The 14,408-nt window shown below is 41.5% G+C and overlaps 1 protein-coding gene across 2 annotated transcripts in view; it reads left to right on the forward strand.

Annotated features, from left to right (window-relative positions):
- Positions 1 to 14,408, forward strand: part of si:dkey-250l23.4 (E3 ubiquitin-protein ligase RNF180) — a 171,603-nt gene that overhangs the window by 32,713 nt on the left and 124,482 nt on the right. For both annotated transcript variants that reach the window (XM_038791010.1, XM_038791011.1), the window contains one exon: positions 1,588 to 2,646. In XM_038791010.1, coding sequence (XP_038646938.1) covers positions 1,588 to 2,646 — 1,059 coding nt within the window. The remainder of the gene's footprint in view (positions 1 to 1,587; positions 2,647 to 14,408) is intronic.

A 14,408-nucleotide genomic window follows, 5' to 3' on the forward strand; every position in this document is an offset into this window, starting at 1 on the left:
AATTGGACATTCTGAATTCTCCCTCTGTGTACCCAACAAGTGCCGGAATGTGGCGACTAGGGGATTTTCACAGTAACTTCATTGCAGTGTTAATGTAAACCTACTTGTGACAATAATAAAGATTATTATTATTAATTTTTCCATTTGTCTTTTAATCATTCTCCCACCATAACACAGTGGCAGAGGCCCCTTAATGACAATTGATGGGTTTAATTTGACTGTGTAAAGGTAATTTACAGACAAGAGATTTTTGAATTTTGTTACATCAGTATTGGGAATGTACTCTTTCCATTGGAGTGCTACTACTTAGAATTTTCATCAGATTATTTAATTCCATGAAATTGACTTTAATGAGCAAGTCTTTACAAGATCAAGAATATGGCTGAGAACACAAACCTGTACAACGCAATCTTTATTTCATTTGTGGAAGGATGCAAATTAGAATACTTTAACACAAGGACACAACACAAGAAATAGGAGCAAAGTCAACCATATGACCAATCGAACCTGCTCCACCATTCAGTACAATCATGACTGACGTTCAGCTTCAACTCCACTTCCCTGTTCACTCCCAATATCCTTTGATTCTCTGAAATGTATTCAATGATGGAGCATCCACAATGCTCCGGGGCAGAGAATTCCAAAGATTGACACTCCTTTGAGTGAAATAGTTCCCCTTCATCTCAGTCCTAAATCAGTCCTAAATGAAAGCTGCCTTTATTCAGAGATTGGTTTAGATTCCCTAACCAGTGGAAGCAATCTCTCCGCAATCTCTCACCTGTCAAGCCAATTCAGATTCTTGCACATTTCAAGAAATTGCCTCTCATTCTTCTAAACTCAAAAGAGGAAATAGACACAGTTTTCTGTGCCTCTCATCCTAGGGTAACCCCCTTATTGAAGGGACCAATTTAGTGAACCTTTGCTGTACCAAAGAACGTTTTGTGAAAAATATCCACCACTGATGAGGATGTAATTGGTGCCATTTTTAACTAAATAAGGATTGATCTTCAGGTATAAAATAGATGGAACATAACAATATTTGCTTTGACCAATTAGCAATGATTTTCAGAGTTTAAATGCGTTTTCTATCTGTGGAGCATGTATACAGCATTTCAATTAATGTGTGCTTTTGGACTGTAAATCAATTGAGTTTTAGTATTTTGTAGGTTAGGAATTTTGTTTTGGGATCTTGCTGAAGGCTTATACTGCACGTACTCTGCAGTGGCATGCATGTGGATATTTCTTTGTATTTATAATGCCACTTCATTGTTAAATGCAGCATCGAATAATTTTTTCATTTGACAAGAAATAGTGTGGAATTTTCAGGCACTGCTGAATAATACCAGTACCACTAACAACATAATTTCTAAAGTCTGCTGCTACATTATATATTGTAAAACAACACAATCTGCTACATCAGGTGTCTAGGCCTTACTGTGTATGGGCTTTTCTATGTTATGCTAGATTCTACATGACACACAGAAAAGAAAAGCTGACCTTGTGAATTGTATGAAAGAGTTTATGTGGCCTATTTCCCGCTTTTTTTTTGTTACAATGACCAGATTGTTGTCTATTTCTTTTCCATAGTCATGGTGGACAATTGGGAAGCTGAACTGCCTGCACTGTGGGGCCCGCCTGGGGGATTTTAACTTTGTCAGCAATGCTAAATGCCCTTGTGGGCAACCAGTGACTGTACATATTTGTAAGAGACGTACTGACTATGAAACACCACATTTAATCAGAATCATTGAATCTACAAAGGTGAAATCTCTGCAGAAAGTGCAGTACTTGTGTAAATTAGAAACTGTGGAGAACATGGATCATGGGATAGAAAACATCATGTCCCACCACAGGCATAAAGAATTTTTACACCATTCAAGAAAGATGGATCGTGAAAGAATAACTGAAGCGCTTTGCCTCGAGGCAAGATCACGCAGTCGAGAAACGGTAGAAGTTGACAGCAATGAATTTAACTTCAAAGCAGCTTATCAGCAGCCATTCTCTTCTGCTTCACAGCCTCTGAGAGACAGATGTGCAATGATGGGTTTTCATAAAAAGTCTCACAGTCTGGATTTTAGCAGCACAAACGCAAAGGATGCATCTGTTAGTTTTTCTGGAATACATGGTTTGTGCCCGCGATCTTCATCTTGTGGAATTATAATGCATCATATTGGTGAGATTGCTAGTCCCAGACCATTTCCACTGGGAGAAGATGCTAACCTGCAGCTACCTGTATCTGAAGAATCCAGCAGTTCTGCCTATTCGCGCCCCTCCATTCGAGAGTCTGATTTTGTGTCATGTCCTCAAGCATTCAATAATAACCTTGTGGAAGAAGTGCAAGAGGATTTGGATCCTGGGCCATCTGTGCTAAGACACTGCAGGAACAAAGTTGCCAGTGTTCCTGGCACTATCAGAGGTTGGTCACCTGACTCGAGTACTGAAGCAAGTGACACAGAGGAATGGGAGGAGGGACGTGGTGCAGGCACAAGCAATCCTTCTAACGATTCAGTCCCGTGCGTTCCCTTATTCTCAGCTCTAGGTGAAAGAACACTGAGCAAAAGGCAGAGAAACAAACTTAAAAGTTTGAAAAGAAAACAACGGAGACGGGAGCGTTGGCATCAGAGCAAGTTGAAGGAGCAGAAACAGGTGAGTGCTTGAAAGTCTGAACCATCCTATAGTCATCCTGGTAATGCTAATGCCAGGCAGAATATTAGCAAAAATAACTTATTTCCCAGTGAAAATAATAAATTGAATATTTGAAGAACGTCACTTGCAACATAATTTTCATTTATATTCTGAATTGAAAATAAGTTGTTCCTGGAAGGCAAAAGCTATATTTTGATGGTGATAATTTAAATTTGCATTTCACAAAGCAGTCATTAGGCAACATTTTCTGTAAATTTAGTATTTGTTGCAATTACTGAAATTAATACAGTTTATTTTTTTCAAGCATGACATTTTAAAATACTCTGATGTTTAGTGCTGAATATTAAGAGCGTATATACTGGAGGTTGTGGGATATTTGCAGCTGAAAATTCCAGTTGGATGCAGCTAAAGCTCTGGTGTTATTTTGGCAATCCAGGGAAAGAATGTGGAAAAAGTGCTCTGACTGCAAGTGTGTCTTTAGCCATTCCTGTAAAACTCCAGGAATTTTGAGTAGCTCGCCTCCTACAGACCTCGTGGAAGTTGGGCCTGCTAAAAGCAGATATAGGTCCAAAGAAAACAGGAGAACTGAAGCTTGAACTAATTATAATAGAAGTCTGTTGTGAAGGTGAACATATTTCTTCATGCAGTGGATTAAAGACTGGCCACTATTTTCTTTGAAGGTTGGTATTTTGGTGAGCCTTTAATGTAGTATTTAAATGTTAGAATGTGTATTTAAAATAGCAATTAAATGGGCAATGGTAGGATTTTGGTCCAGCAATATATGTCCAAACGAGGATGTGTGCGGTAGGAGGAAGCTTGCTGCTTATGATGCACCCATTATCATAGAATCGCCGAAGGAGGCCATTGCCAGTCCAAGGACACCCAGGTGCCCTTTCTAATCCCACCTTCCTGTACTCAATCCATAACCCTGTATCTTACAACACTTAAGGTGCAGAGTTTAGGGTCTCTGCCTCCACCACCAACTCGGGCAGTGAATTCCAGATTCCCACTACCCTCTGCGTGAAAAAAAGTTCTTCTTCATGTCACCGCTACTCCATCTGCCACTTATCTTGATACCATGTCCCCTGGTTCTAGAATTCGCCACCAAAGGAAACAATTTTATACTTAACACTCTATCTCTTCACCTCATAATTTTGTATAGCTCAATTAAGTCACTTGGCAGCCACCTTTGTTCCAAGGAAAATAACCCCAACCTATTCAATCTCTCCTCGTCGAAATACCTTACTAGCCCTGGCAACATTATTGGAAACCTTTCTAGAGCAATTACGTCCTTCTGTAATGTGGTGACCAGAACTGCACACAATACCCTAATTGTAACCTCACCAGTGTATTGCGTAATTCCAACATTACATCCCTACTTCTATATTCTATACCTCTGCCAATGAAAGAGAGCATTCCATATGCTTTCTTTACAAACTTGTCTACTTGAACTGTTGCCTTTGGGGACCTGTGTACTTGTACACCAAGATCTCTTGCTTCATCTACCTCTCTTAGTATATTTCCATTTATTGTGTACTCCCCATAACTGTTTTACCTCCATCTGCCACTTTACCGCCCACTCCATTCACCCATCTTTATAATTTTGGGAGATTATAGCTATCCTTTACACCGTTCACACTCGGCCAATCTTTGTGTCGTCTGCAAATTTCCCAATCGTGCTCCCCACGTTCAGCTCCGAATTGTTAATATAGAATGCAAACAGTAAGCCCTGTGGAACACCACTTGAAACAACTTTCCAATTGCAAGGGCAGCCATCGACCATTACCCTTTGTTTTGTGTTAGTAAGCCAACTTTTTATCCTTTTTGCCACATTGCCTTGTATCCCATGGGCTTTCACTTTCTTGACCAATCTGCCATGTGGTACTTTGCTAAATGCCTTGCTAAAATCCATGTACGCCACATCCACTAACCTTCATCAACCCTTCTTGTCATTTCTTGGCACTTCCTCAAAGAATTCAATCAAATTTGTGAGGCAAGATCTTCCTTGAACAAATCCATGCTGACTATCCCTGACTAGTTCATGCCTTTCTATATGACAGTTAATCCTATCTCTCAAGATTAATTCTACTAATTTGTCTATCGCCAACATGAGACTAACTGGCCTAGAATTGTTTGGCATTTCCTTCTATCTATTTTTAAAGAATGGAGCCAATTCGCATTTCTCCTAACCCTCTGGTATCTCCTCTGTATCTAGTGAGAATTGGAAAATTGTTCTCCAAGCATCTATCTCCTCCATGTCCTCCAGTAGCCTTGGAAACAATCCATCTAGCCCTGGCGACTGATCAACTGATTTTAACCCTTTGAGTACTTCCTCTCCAATATCTCGCAGCGTTCCTCCTGGACTACTAAATCTGCATCATCCATTTGCATTGTTAACACAGAATCAAAATATTAATTTAAAACCCTTCCCACAGCCTCTGCTTCTACACACAAGTTTACTTCTTCATCTCTGATAAGTCTCACATTTTCCTTAACTAACCTTTTACCATTAGTATATTGCTCAAACATCTTTGGGTTTTCTTTAACTTTGTTGCTATTTTTATTCATGCCCTCTCTTTGATTTCCTTATTTCCTTTTTGACTTCATCCCTGCACTTCCTATACTCATAAGGCTATCTGCAGTACTTAGTGCCTATCGTACACTTCCTTTTTCTGTTTGATCTGCCCCTTTATTCCTCTAGACAACCAGTGGGTCTAATTTGGCAGTACCACTCTTACTTTTGCAGGGCACATGTCTACTTTATACATTTAGGATCTCTCTCTTTATGCTGTTATGGTTTTATGTGGTGATAATTGCTAATGAAACATGCTTGGTATGCTTTTACAGTGTATCTTTTAGATAATGTTTACTGCAGCTACAGTGTGCTGATGGTGGATGCTGAGTTCACTGACGATCTAATTTGTCCTGGATAGTGTTGAACTTTTCTGTTAATGTCGCTGTCTTAACCAGGCAAACTCTCTTGATTTAAATCTGCTGTGAAAAAGTCACTGAAACATTTACCAAAAAGTACGTTCTTGAATTGTTCTTGTAGCCATGATATCAATACGACTGGTCTATTTAAGCTTCAGGCCATTGGTGACCCCCATAGATATTGATGGTGGGTTGGATGGGTGGTCCTTGATTAGAGTGATGCCATTGAAGGTCAGGGGAGTATGTTTGGATTTTTTGTGGTTGGGGATGGTTGTAATGTCTAAACATGATACAAATACATGGCATACCAATTTTGTTCTCAATGCTTTATGCTGCTATGTTGGGTTGGCTTTATAATTGTAATGATGAAATAATGTATTTAGCAATTGATACTGCAATTGAAACAATTATTAACTGTACTTTAGGCTCACTGACATGGTCTCTTTTTCTCATTTCTTCTATTTGCCTATGTCTTTGAAACTTTATGATCTGCCAAAGTAGAATTCATTGAGTCAATTTATGTAATTTAAGATTGGTTTTCTGATTAGATAAAATTGTGTTTTTCTATCTGTTTCTTTATCCAATTGTAAGAAGGATTTGTTTAATTTGATTGAATTAGTAGTGACAGGTTAAACCTCTCATATCCTAGCTGATCACAAGAAATATGAGGAGTGGTCAAAGATTTCAACTGCTAATGGGAAATTCATCAAAACACATTTTTGTTATTAGCACCTGGTGAGGTTATCAATGTTACATCTTGATATAATCTAAAATGAGATTGAAGATGTAATATGTAAAAATTGGCTCCCTAGCTGAGAGGAAATGCATTGTTTGATCTCCATTGTTAAAACATCGGAAGCCAAATACTACTAACTGGACTACTGGGACTGCATGTCCATCACTCCCTCACCAGCCTTATTGGTGTCAATAAACACCTGCCTTTGTTGCTTTGCCTTCAGGTTTCCCTTACTAATTATCACAATGTTCAAAAGTTCTGAGATGATATCATAAAGGAATGCAACCTGGATTACTACTTGATAGCATTTTGCATTCCACATTTTCTCGTGTACTAAACATCCAGTAGGATACTTAAGATGGGGTCTTATATGCACAACATAACTGGTGGCAGTGAATCACAAATGATTCATATGTGGTCAACTTTAGGTACTCATTGATAAACCTACATTTAAAATGAGTGTCCTTCTTAAATTTCAGCTCCAATTTAGCATTTCAGTGTATTTAATTGTCCCCTCTAAAAGACAGCCCAGTGACTGTTCCAGTTATTGGTTTTTTCTAGAAGGATGTTGAATAGTGTATTGTTTAGAATCCTTAAAATATGAATAGGTTTTCGATATTATTAAGCTTTGAAATTACATTTGAAAAAAGCCAAGAGGTAGAGTTTCCACTTCGGGTGCAATCAGTGTTTTGGTTGCACCCAAAATTTCACCCTTTCTTAAGAGGTTTTTTTCTTCTTGAGTTTGAGTTGAAATTGATTTGCATAATAGTGAAAATAAAATCTGCAAAGTATCAATCAGTGCAATCGAGCAATGCTTTAAAATATATTTGAAAAAAATGTTTGAATAATACAGCTGATAATGAGACTCTCAAAAAGGAAGTGACACTGTGATTGAAAACAATTACTTGTAAATAATCTGATTTTAAAAGACTGAAAATTACATTTAAAAAGAATATAGAACCACTTTTCTAGTTGTTTTGAAGTACAATAGTTAGTTTCTTCGTAAATTTAAATGCACATTTTCAAAGCTTTTTAAATGTGCATACTGTGCTCAAAAGAACCAGTGTAATTTTTAGTGCTTTCATGAATGTCTACAAATGGAAATTCCTAATGTTGGTTAATTCATCCTGGGAGCTTGGCCAGTTTAGTGGGCAGGGAAGGTGTCTAATGTTTTAAAACTAGCACAAAAGATTGTGGAAACTTCCATTTGGGCCAGGCATAATTTGTGCTTTAAATTCTGCAATTCTTTTGCGTGTGTTACGCAGATTTCAGGGGATTTGTGCCAAAAAATAGCACAACTGAGTGGAAATGTTACGTGAAATAAGTGGAAATAATTAAAAGTTTCATTCCCAATATTCTCATCTCAGAACCGTTGCATCTTAAAGGATCCAGCAATTATCTCATAAGTCAGTCCATAATTACTGAGTTAGGTAGAGACGTTGACCTGAGTTTCAGCTCCAGATTACTGCACAGTGAACCCTGCTAAAAGGCAAATATGTTGGCAGCAGATAAGTATAAGATTGTGCTCCGGGGCTGAACAGTTTGCCAACTTTCCCAGACTTATACATCAAGAATATCCACTTAGAAAAATACTTGTGAAACTATACCTTCGGGAGGTAAAGGGGAGGGGAAATAAGGATAACGGGGAATTTTTAAAATAGCTTAAACTTCAATTAATCCTGAATAATTTTAAGCTGCTTTCCTTGGCCTTGCATAAATCTATATAATGGAGTTCTCATTGTAATAGTGACACTTCTGAACGATTGCACATTGAACGTTAATGGCACTTTGCTAAACTTCTTATACGCATTGCTGAAATACGTAAAACCATCTGACAAAAAAGTGCATTCTGTAAGTATGTGGTAAGTTTAAGAAAGAAGCCAGGCTTTAATTGCGTGTTGATCCCTGCAGTGCTGTATACCGTTTTTGTACCATGTTCTGAAAAGCTGCAGAAATACTACTTTCTATTGAGGAAGAACATACTGTGAGCCTTCCTACGCGCACCATTTGATTATATACCATGGAACTTATAATAATCGTAAATATAATGATAGCAACCAAACTAACATGGCATGCTGTAAGAAAGGATTCAAGGAAGCAGATTAATGCTGGAAATCTTGTATAAAAACACATACTTGGAATGCAGAGTCAGTATGAAAGAGAAGACATGTACAGGTTTGAATTTTGTTTTCAACTCCTCCTGTTCGTAGCATAACATGTGACTGTAAAAATTGCACTTGTGTGTAAACAGTATGATCCCACAGAACAGAAGAAATATTGGTAATGTTTTTGTTTCTGTGCTCTGAAACCTTTATACACACTGTCATCTATGTGGCTATCATGCAACCAACATAACTTAGAGGCTTACGGCTAATTTTTTAAATCTTCTGTTCTACTACATAGGAGCAATTATTGGGAATTTGGATTTGCCTGTAGTTTACAAGGCAAATTGTCTCAAGTTCATGATACATGATTTGCTCAAATATATGTATGACTAGCAATTACCTTGTTGGGCTCAGCTGACAATTATTCAAATTTAGCAAGTTAGTCAATGGTTTTCAGAGGTAGTGAGATCATGACTAATCTGCACCTCAATTCCATTCACCTACCTTTGCTCCATTGCCTTGACACCCTTACCTAATAAAAACCTGTATATTAGTTTTGAAAGTTCCAGTTTCCCAGCATCCAAACCCTTTTTGAGGGGGGAATTCCAAATTTCTTCTTCACTTTGAAGTGCTTCCTGATCACATGCCTGAATGGATTCATTTCAATTTCAAGGCACCCTCCGATCTTGATTCCCCAACAAGAGAAAATAGATTTTCCATATTTACTCTTTCAAATCCTTTTAACTTTTTTTTTATAAAATATGTTTATTAAGGCATTTCTAAATAAACATCAAATAAAACTGGTCAAGCTTTTAGAGGCTCCGGGTCCTTCCACTCCAACAGGATCCATTTCCGAGCAACCAGAGAGGCAAAGGCCAGAACATCTGCGCCTCCCAGCCCCTGGATTCCCCGGGTCTTCCGACACTCCAAACTCTGCCAATTCTGGACTCAGAACCACCTTCACCCTCAGTACTTCTGACATCATGTTAGCGAACCCCCCCGCCAAAATCCCTGCAACTTTGGACAGGCTCAAAACATGTGGACTACCTTAAATTGAATGAGACTCAGCCTGGCACATGAGGAGGACCCATTCATCCTCCTCAAGGCTTCCTACCATAACACAGTCTCCAGCTCTCCCCCAGCTCCTTCTCCCTCTTTCGCTTAATCACTCCTATCGGGGCACCCTCCCAGTCCATCAATTCCATATATATCTCTGACACCTTGCCCTCTCCAAGCCCTGCTGTCAACAGCACCTTGTCCTGCAACCCCGGGAGTGGCAGATCAGGAAAGGACGGCACATGCTTTCTCACATAGTTCCGCACCTGTAAGTATCTGAACCCATTTCCACTGAGCAACTAGTACTCCACCAGTCCTTCCAAATTCGGGAAGCTACCCTCCAAGAACAAATCCCCAAACCTCTCCATCCCCTCCCGCCGCCAACCCTGAAAATGTCCATCCAGTTCCCCCAGAGCAAACCTGTGATTCTCACAGATCGGGGCCCTAACAGAGGCCCCCTCAAGCCTCCAGTGCTGTCGCCAATGTTCCCACGCCCTCAGGGCCACCACTACTACCTTGCTTGTGGTGCACCTGACTGGTGTGAATGGAAGAGGCGCCATTTAACAGCGCTCCCAAACTACCGTTTAACTTTTTAAACATGTCAATCAGATCACTCACTAATTTCCTACACTCCAGGGAATGCAAGTCAAGTTTATGCAACCTGTCCTCGTAACTTAACGTTCTAAGTTCCTGTATCATTCTGATGAATCTGCACTGCATCCTCTTCAAGACCAGTATATCCATCCTGAGGTGTGGTGCCCTAAACTGAATGCAATACTCCAATGGGGTTTGACCAAAACTCTATGACTGAAGGATTGCTTCTTTATTTTGTATTTGCACTCGCATCATTTGCAGTTTCACAACAGTGTGGATCTTATTCTTGCCCATTGTCTTGGCAACTAAATGCTGCCTCCATATGAAGCTCCCTTTGCAGTTTCCATGTTTAGATTTTGAATTTGCATTAATCAAGAGCAGACTAATCCAGCACTCTGACATTCAAATAAGTGGACGGCCCACCATAAAAGTGAGTTCAACTGCGAGCCCTAGTCGTCTAGACTTTTAAATGTTCCAGAACAATTACAACACATGGTGATACTTTGGGGATAATATGTCCATGTTTTATGTTCCTTCTACCCTGTTAAATTTTAATACCTATAATTAGCAAGGCTGTAAAATAATCTCTCAGCGCAGGGTCAGCTGTGGCTGAGTGGGTAGCACTCTCACCTCTTGAGTCAGGAAATCATGGGATCAGTCCCAGTTCAGAGGCTTGAGCACAAATATCCTGGCTGGCACTTTTGAGCAGTACTAAGGGAGTGCCATAAAGTAGGTTTGGAAGATCCTACAGCACTATTTTAAGGAAGAGTAGAGGAGTTATCCTGCCCAATACTCATCCCTTAATCATTTATTTTTAACAAAAACAGATTAGCACATTATTAGGTCATTATCACATTGCTATTTTTGGGAGCTTGCTGCGCCTGCTGCATCACAACAATGACTCCAATAATAGCAAAAATAACTTCAAACAAGCTTAATTGTCTAAAATGTTCCAACGTGGACTTGATAGGCTTCCTTTATGGCAATAACACATGACTCTCGTATTTTGGATCCTATGCAATCTGGTGGGAAAGGACGTTAATGTGGATTTACAGCATGTATTTATTTCCCAGTGATGTAAAGTATTTTATAGTGTGTTCCCCCTCCCACTCAAATCTTTAGAAAACTCCCATTGATCACATTCTCTGCAATTTCAAAAGTGGTGGCATAAATACAAAAGAAGGGGGTTTACTTGTTTACAGGGGGGGTAGCCTAATTGGGGCAGTGGGAGTGGAGGTGAGAATCTTTGCAGAACGTGTTTGTTGATGGAATCTTGTTAAAGAATGTTTGTTATTGTTCACATCTTTTATATTCTTTTCTCTGAAATGTTAAAAATTTAATAAAAATAATTTCCCCCAAAAAACATTGACTCTGAACATACAAACAAACAAATTAGGTCCCTTGAGCCTGTTCCCCATTTAAAAAGATCATGGCTGATCTGATTGTAACCTCATTCCCGCCTGTCCAGATAACCTTTCACCCTCTTGCTTAACAAGCATGTCTACCTCTGCCTTAAAAGTCTTAACTGCCTTAAAAATATTCAAAGACTCTGCTTCTATCACTGTATGAAGGAGATTTTCAAAGCCTTGCGTCCGTCTGAGAGAAAAAAATTCTCCTCATCTCCGTTTTAAATGGGTGACGCCTTATTTTTAAACAAGCCGAGCCTGTTCAATTTTTGCTCAACCCGTTTAGTAGTCTAGTAAACTATCTCTGAACTGCTGCTAATGCATTTACATCCTTCCTCAAATAGGGAGACCAATACTGTACACAGTACTCCAGATATGGTCTCACCAATGCCCCGTATAACTAACCAAGTGGACCTACAACACACTACGCTGAGAGACTCTGCCGTCTCACCTCTCTCACACAAAGAAGGGACACAACCGACAGAGTACCCTTAATCGTCCAGTACTTCCCAAACTACAACATCATCTTCGCAGCCTTCAACATGTCATCGATGAAGATGAACATCTTGCCAAGGTCATCCCCACTACTTGCCTTCAAACAACTGCGTAACCTCAAACAGACAATTGTCTGCAGCAAACTACCCAGCCCTCAGAACAGCGACCACGGCACCACACAACCCTGCCATAGCAATCTCTGCAAGACGTGCCAGATCATCGACATGGGTATCACAATTACACGTGAGAACACCACCCACCAGGTACATGGTACATACTCGTGCGACTCGGTCAACGTTGCCTACCTCATACGTTGCAGGAAAAGATGTTCCGAAGCGTTGTACATTGGCGAGACCATGCAGACAACAGATAAACAAACATTGCGCGACAATTGCCAGGCAGGAATGTTCCCTTCCAGTCGGGGATTACTTCGGCAGTCAAGGGCATTCAGCCTCTGATCTTCGGGTAAGCGTTCTCCAAGGCAGTCTTCAGAACCCGCGACAACGCAGAATCGCCGAGCAGAAACTTATAGCCACGTTCCACACACACGAGTACGGCCTCAACAGGGACCTTGGATTCATATCGCATTACATTCGCTCCCCCACCATCTGGCCTGGGCTTGCGAAATCCTACCACCAGGGGAAGGCAGTAGTAGCCAGGCTCATGGCACCGTGGCTGGCTCTGCTGCACAGAAGGGCGGGAAAAAGACTGGCAGGGCTATTGTCATAGGGGATTCAATCGTAAGGGAGTAGACAGGCATTTCTGTGGTCGAAAACGAGACTCCCGAATGGTATGTTATCTCCCGGGTGCACAGGTCAGGGCTACCTCAGATCGGCTGCAGGACATACTGAAGGGGGAGGATGAACAGCCAGTTGTCGTGGTGCATATAGGCACCAACGATATATGTAAAAAAACGGGATGAGGCCCTCCAATCAGAATTTAGGGAGTTAGGAGATAAGTTAAAAAGTAGGACCTCAAAGGTAGTAATCTCAGGATTGCTACCAGTGCCACGAGACAGTCAGAGTAGAAATTCAAGAATAGTCAGAATGAATACGTGGCTTGAGAGATGGTGTAGGAGGGAGGGGTTCAGATTTTTGGGACATTGGAACCGATTCTGGGGGTGGTGGGACCATTACAAATTGGATGGTCTACATCTGGGCAGGACTCGAACTAATGTCCTAGGGGGTGCTTTTGCTAACACTGTTGGGGAGGTTTTAAACTAATGTGGCAGGGGGATGGGAACCAGATTAGGAAGTTAGAGGTCAGTAAAGAGGCAGCAACTAAAGCCAGTAAGGTACTAGATAATAAAATCAATGTGACTAAGGGGAAGAGTAGACAGGGAAGAGATGATGAACGCAAAGGGACAGCTGGTCTGAGGTGCATTTGTTTTAATGCAAGAAGAGTAGCAGGTAAGGCAGATTAATTTAGGGCTTGGATTAGTACCTGGGAATATGATAGCCATGATGTGGAGATGCCGGCGTTGGACTGGGGTGAAAACAGTAAGAGGTCTTGCAACACCAGGTTAAAGTCCAACATGTTTGTTTCAAACACTAACTTTCGGAGCACTGCTCCTTCCTCAGGTCCTGAGGCTCCGAAAGCTGGGGATGGGACAATTGGGCGCGGCCGTTTTGGCGCGGCCGTTTGGACGCAGCCGTTTGGGCGCCATGGGACAATTGGGCGCAGCCAATTTGGCGCGACCGTTTGGGCGCAGACGACAGAAATTCTTGTATTCAGAAAACTATTGTATTTGTTGTTGAAACATTCAATTTACTATTTTGAACTGTCAGTTGTGTCAATTTCAGCGGCCGGCTCACTTTGATCCGGAGAGGGAAGCTGCTCTCACTGAAACAATCAGCCGGCCGCTGAAATTGACACTGCCCACTGCTCTCTCCCTCCAATCCAACTTTAAGTTTTAATGTTTCTGATTGGAGGGAGAGAGCAGCCGGCAGTGTCAATTTCAGCGGCCGGCTGATTGCTTCAGTGAGAGAGCAGCTTCCCTCTCTGGATCAAAGTGAGCCGTCCGCTAAAATTGACACTGCCGGCTGCTCTCTCCCTCCAATCAGAAACATTAAAACATAAAAGTTGGATTGGAGGGAGAGAGCAGCGGGCAGTGTCAATTTCAGCGGCCGGCTCACTTTGATCCGGAGAGGGAAGCTGCTCTCTCACTGAAACAATCAGCCGGCCGCTGAAATTGACACTGCCGAGGGGGGGGGGGGGGGGGGGGGGGGGGGCGGGTGTTGGGGGGGGAGAAGAGGGGGGGCGGGTGTGGGGGGGGGAGAAGAGGGGGGGGGCGGGTGTTGGGGGGGAGAAGAGGGGGGGCGGGTGTTGGGGGGGAGAAGAGGGGGGGGGGGGTGTTGGGGGGGAGAAGAGGAGGGGCGGTTGTTGGGGGGAGAAGAGGGGGGGCGGGTGTTGGGGGGAGAAGAGGGGGGCGGGTGTTGG

The sequence above is a fragment of the Scyliorhinus canicula genome, chromosome 3 (assembly GCF_902713615.1).
Source record: "Scyliorhinus canicula chromosome 3, sScyCan1.1, whole genome shotgun sequence".
In the NCBI taxonomy this organism is placed as follows: domain Eukaryota; kingdom Metazoa; phylum Chordata; class Chondrichthyes; order Carcharhiniformes; family Scyliorhinidae; genus Scyliorhinus; species Scyliorhinus canicula.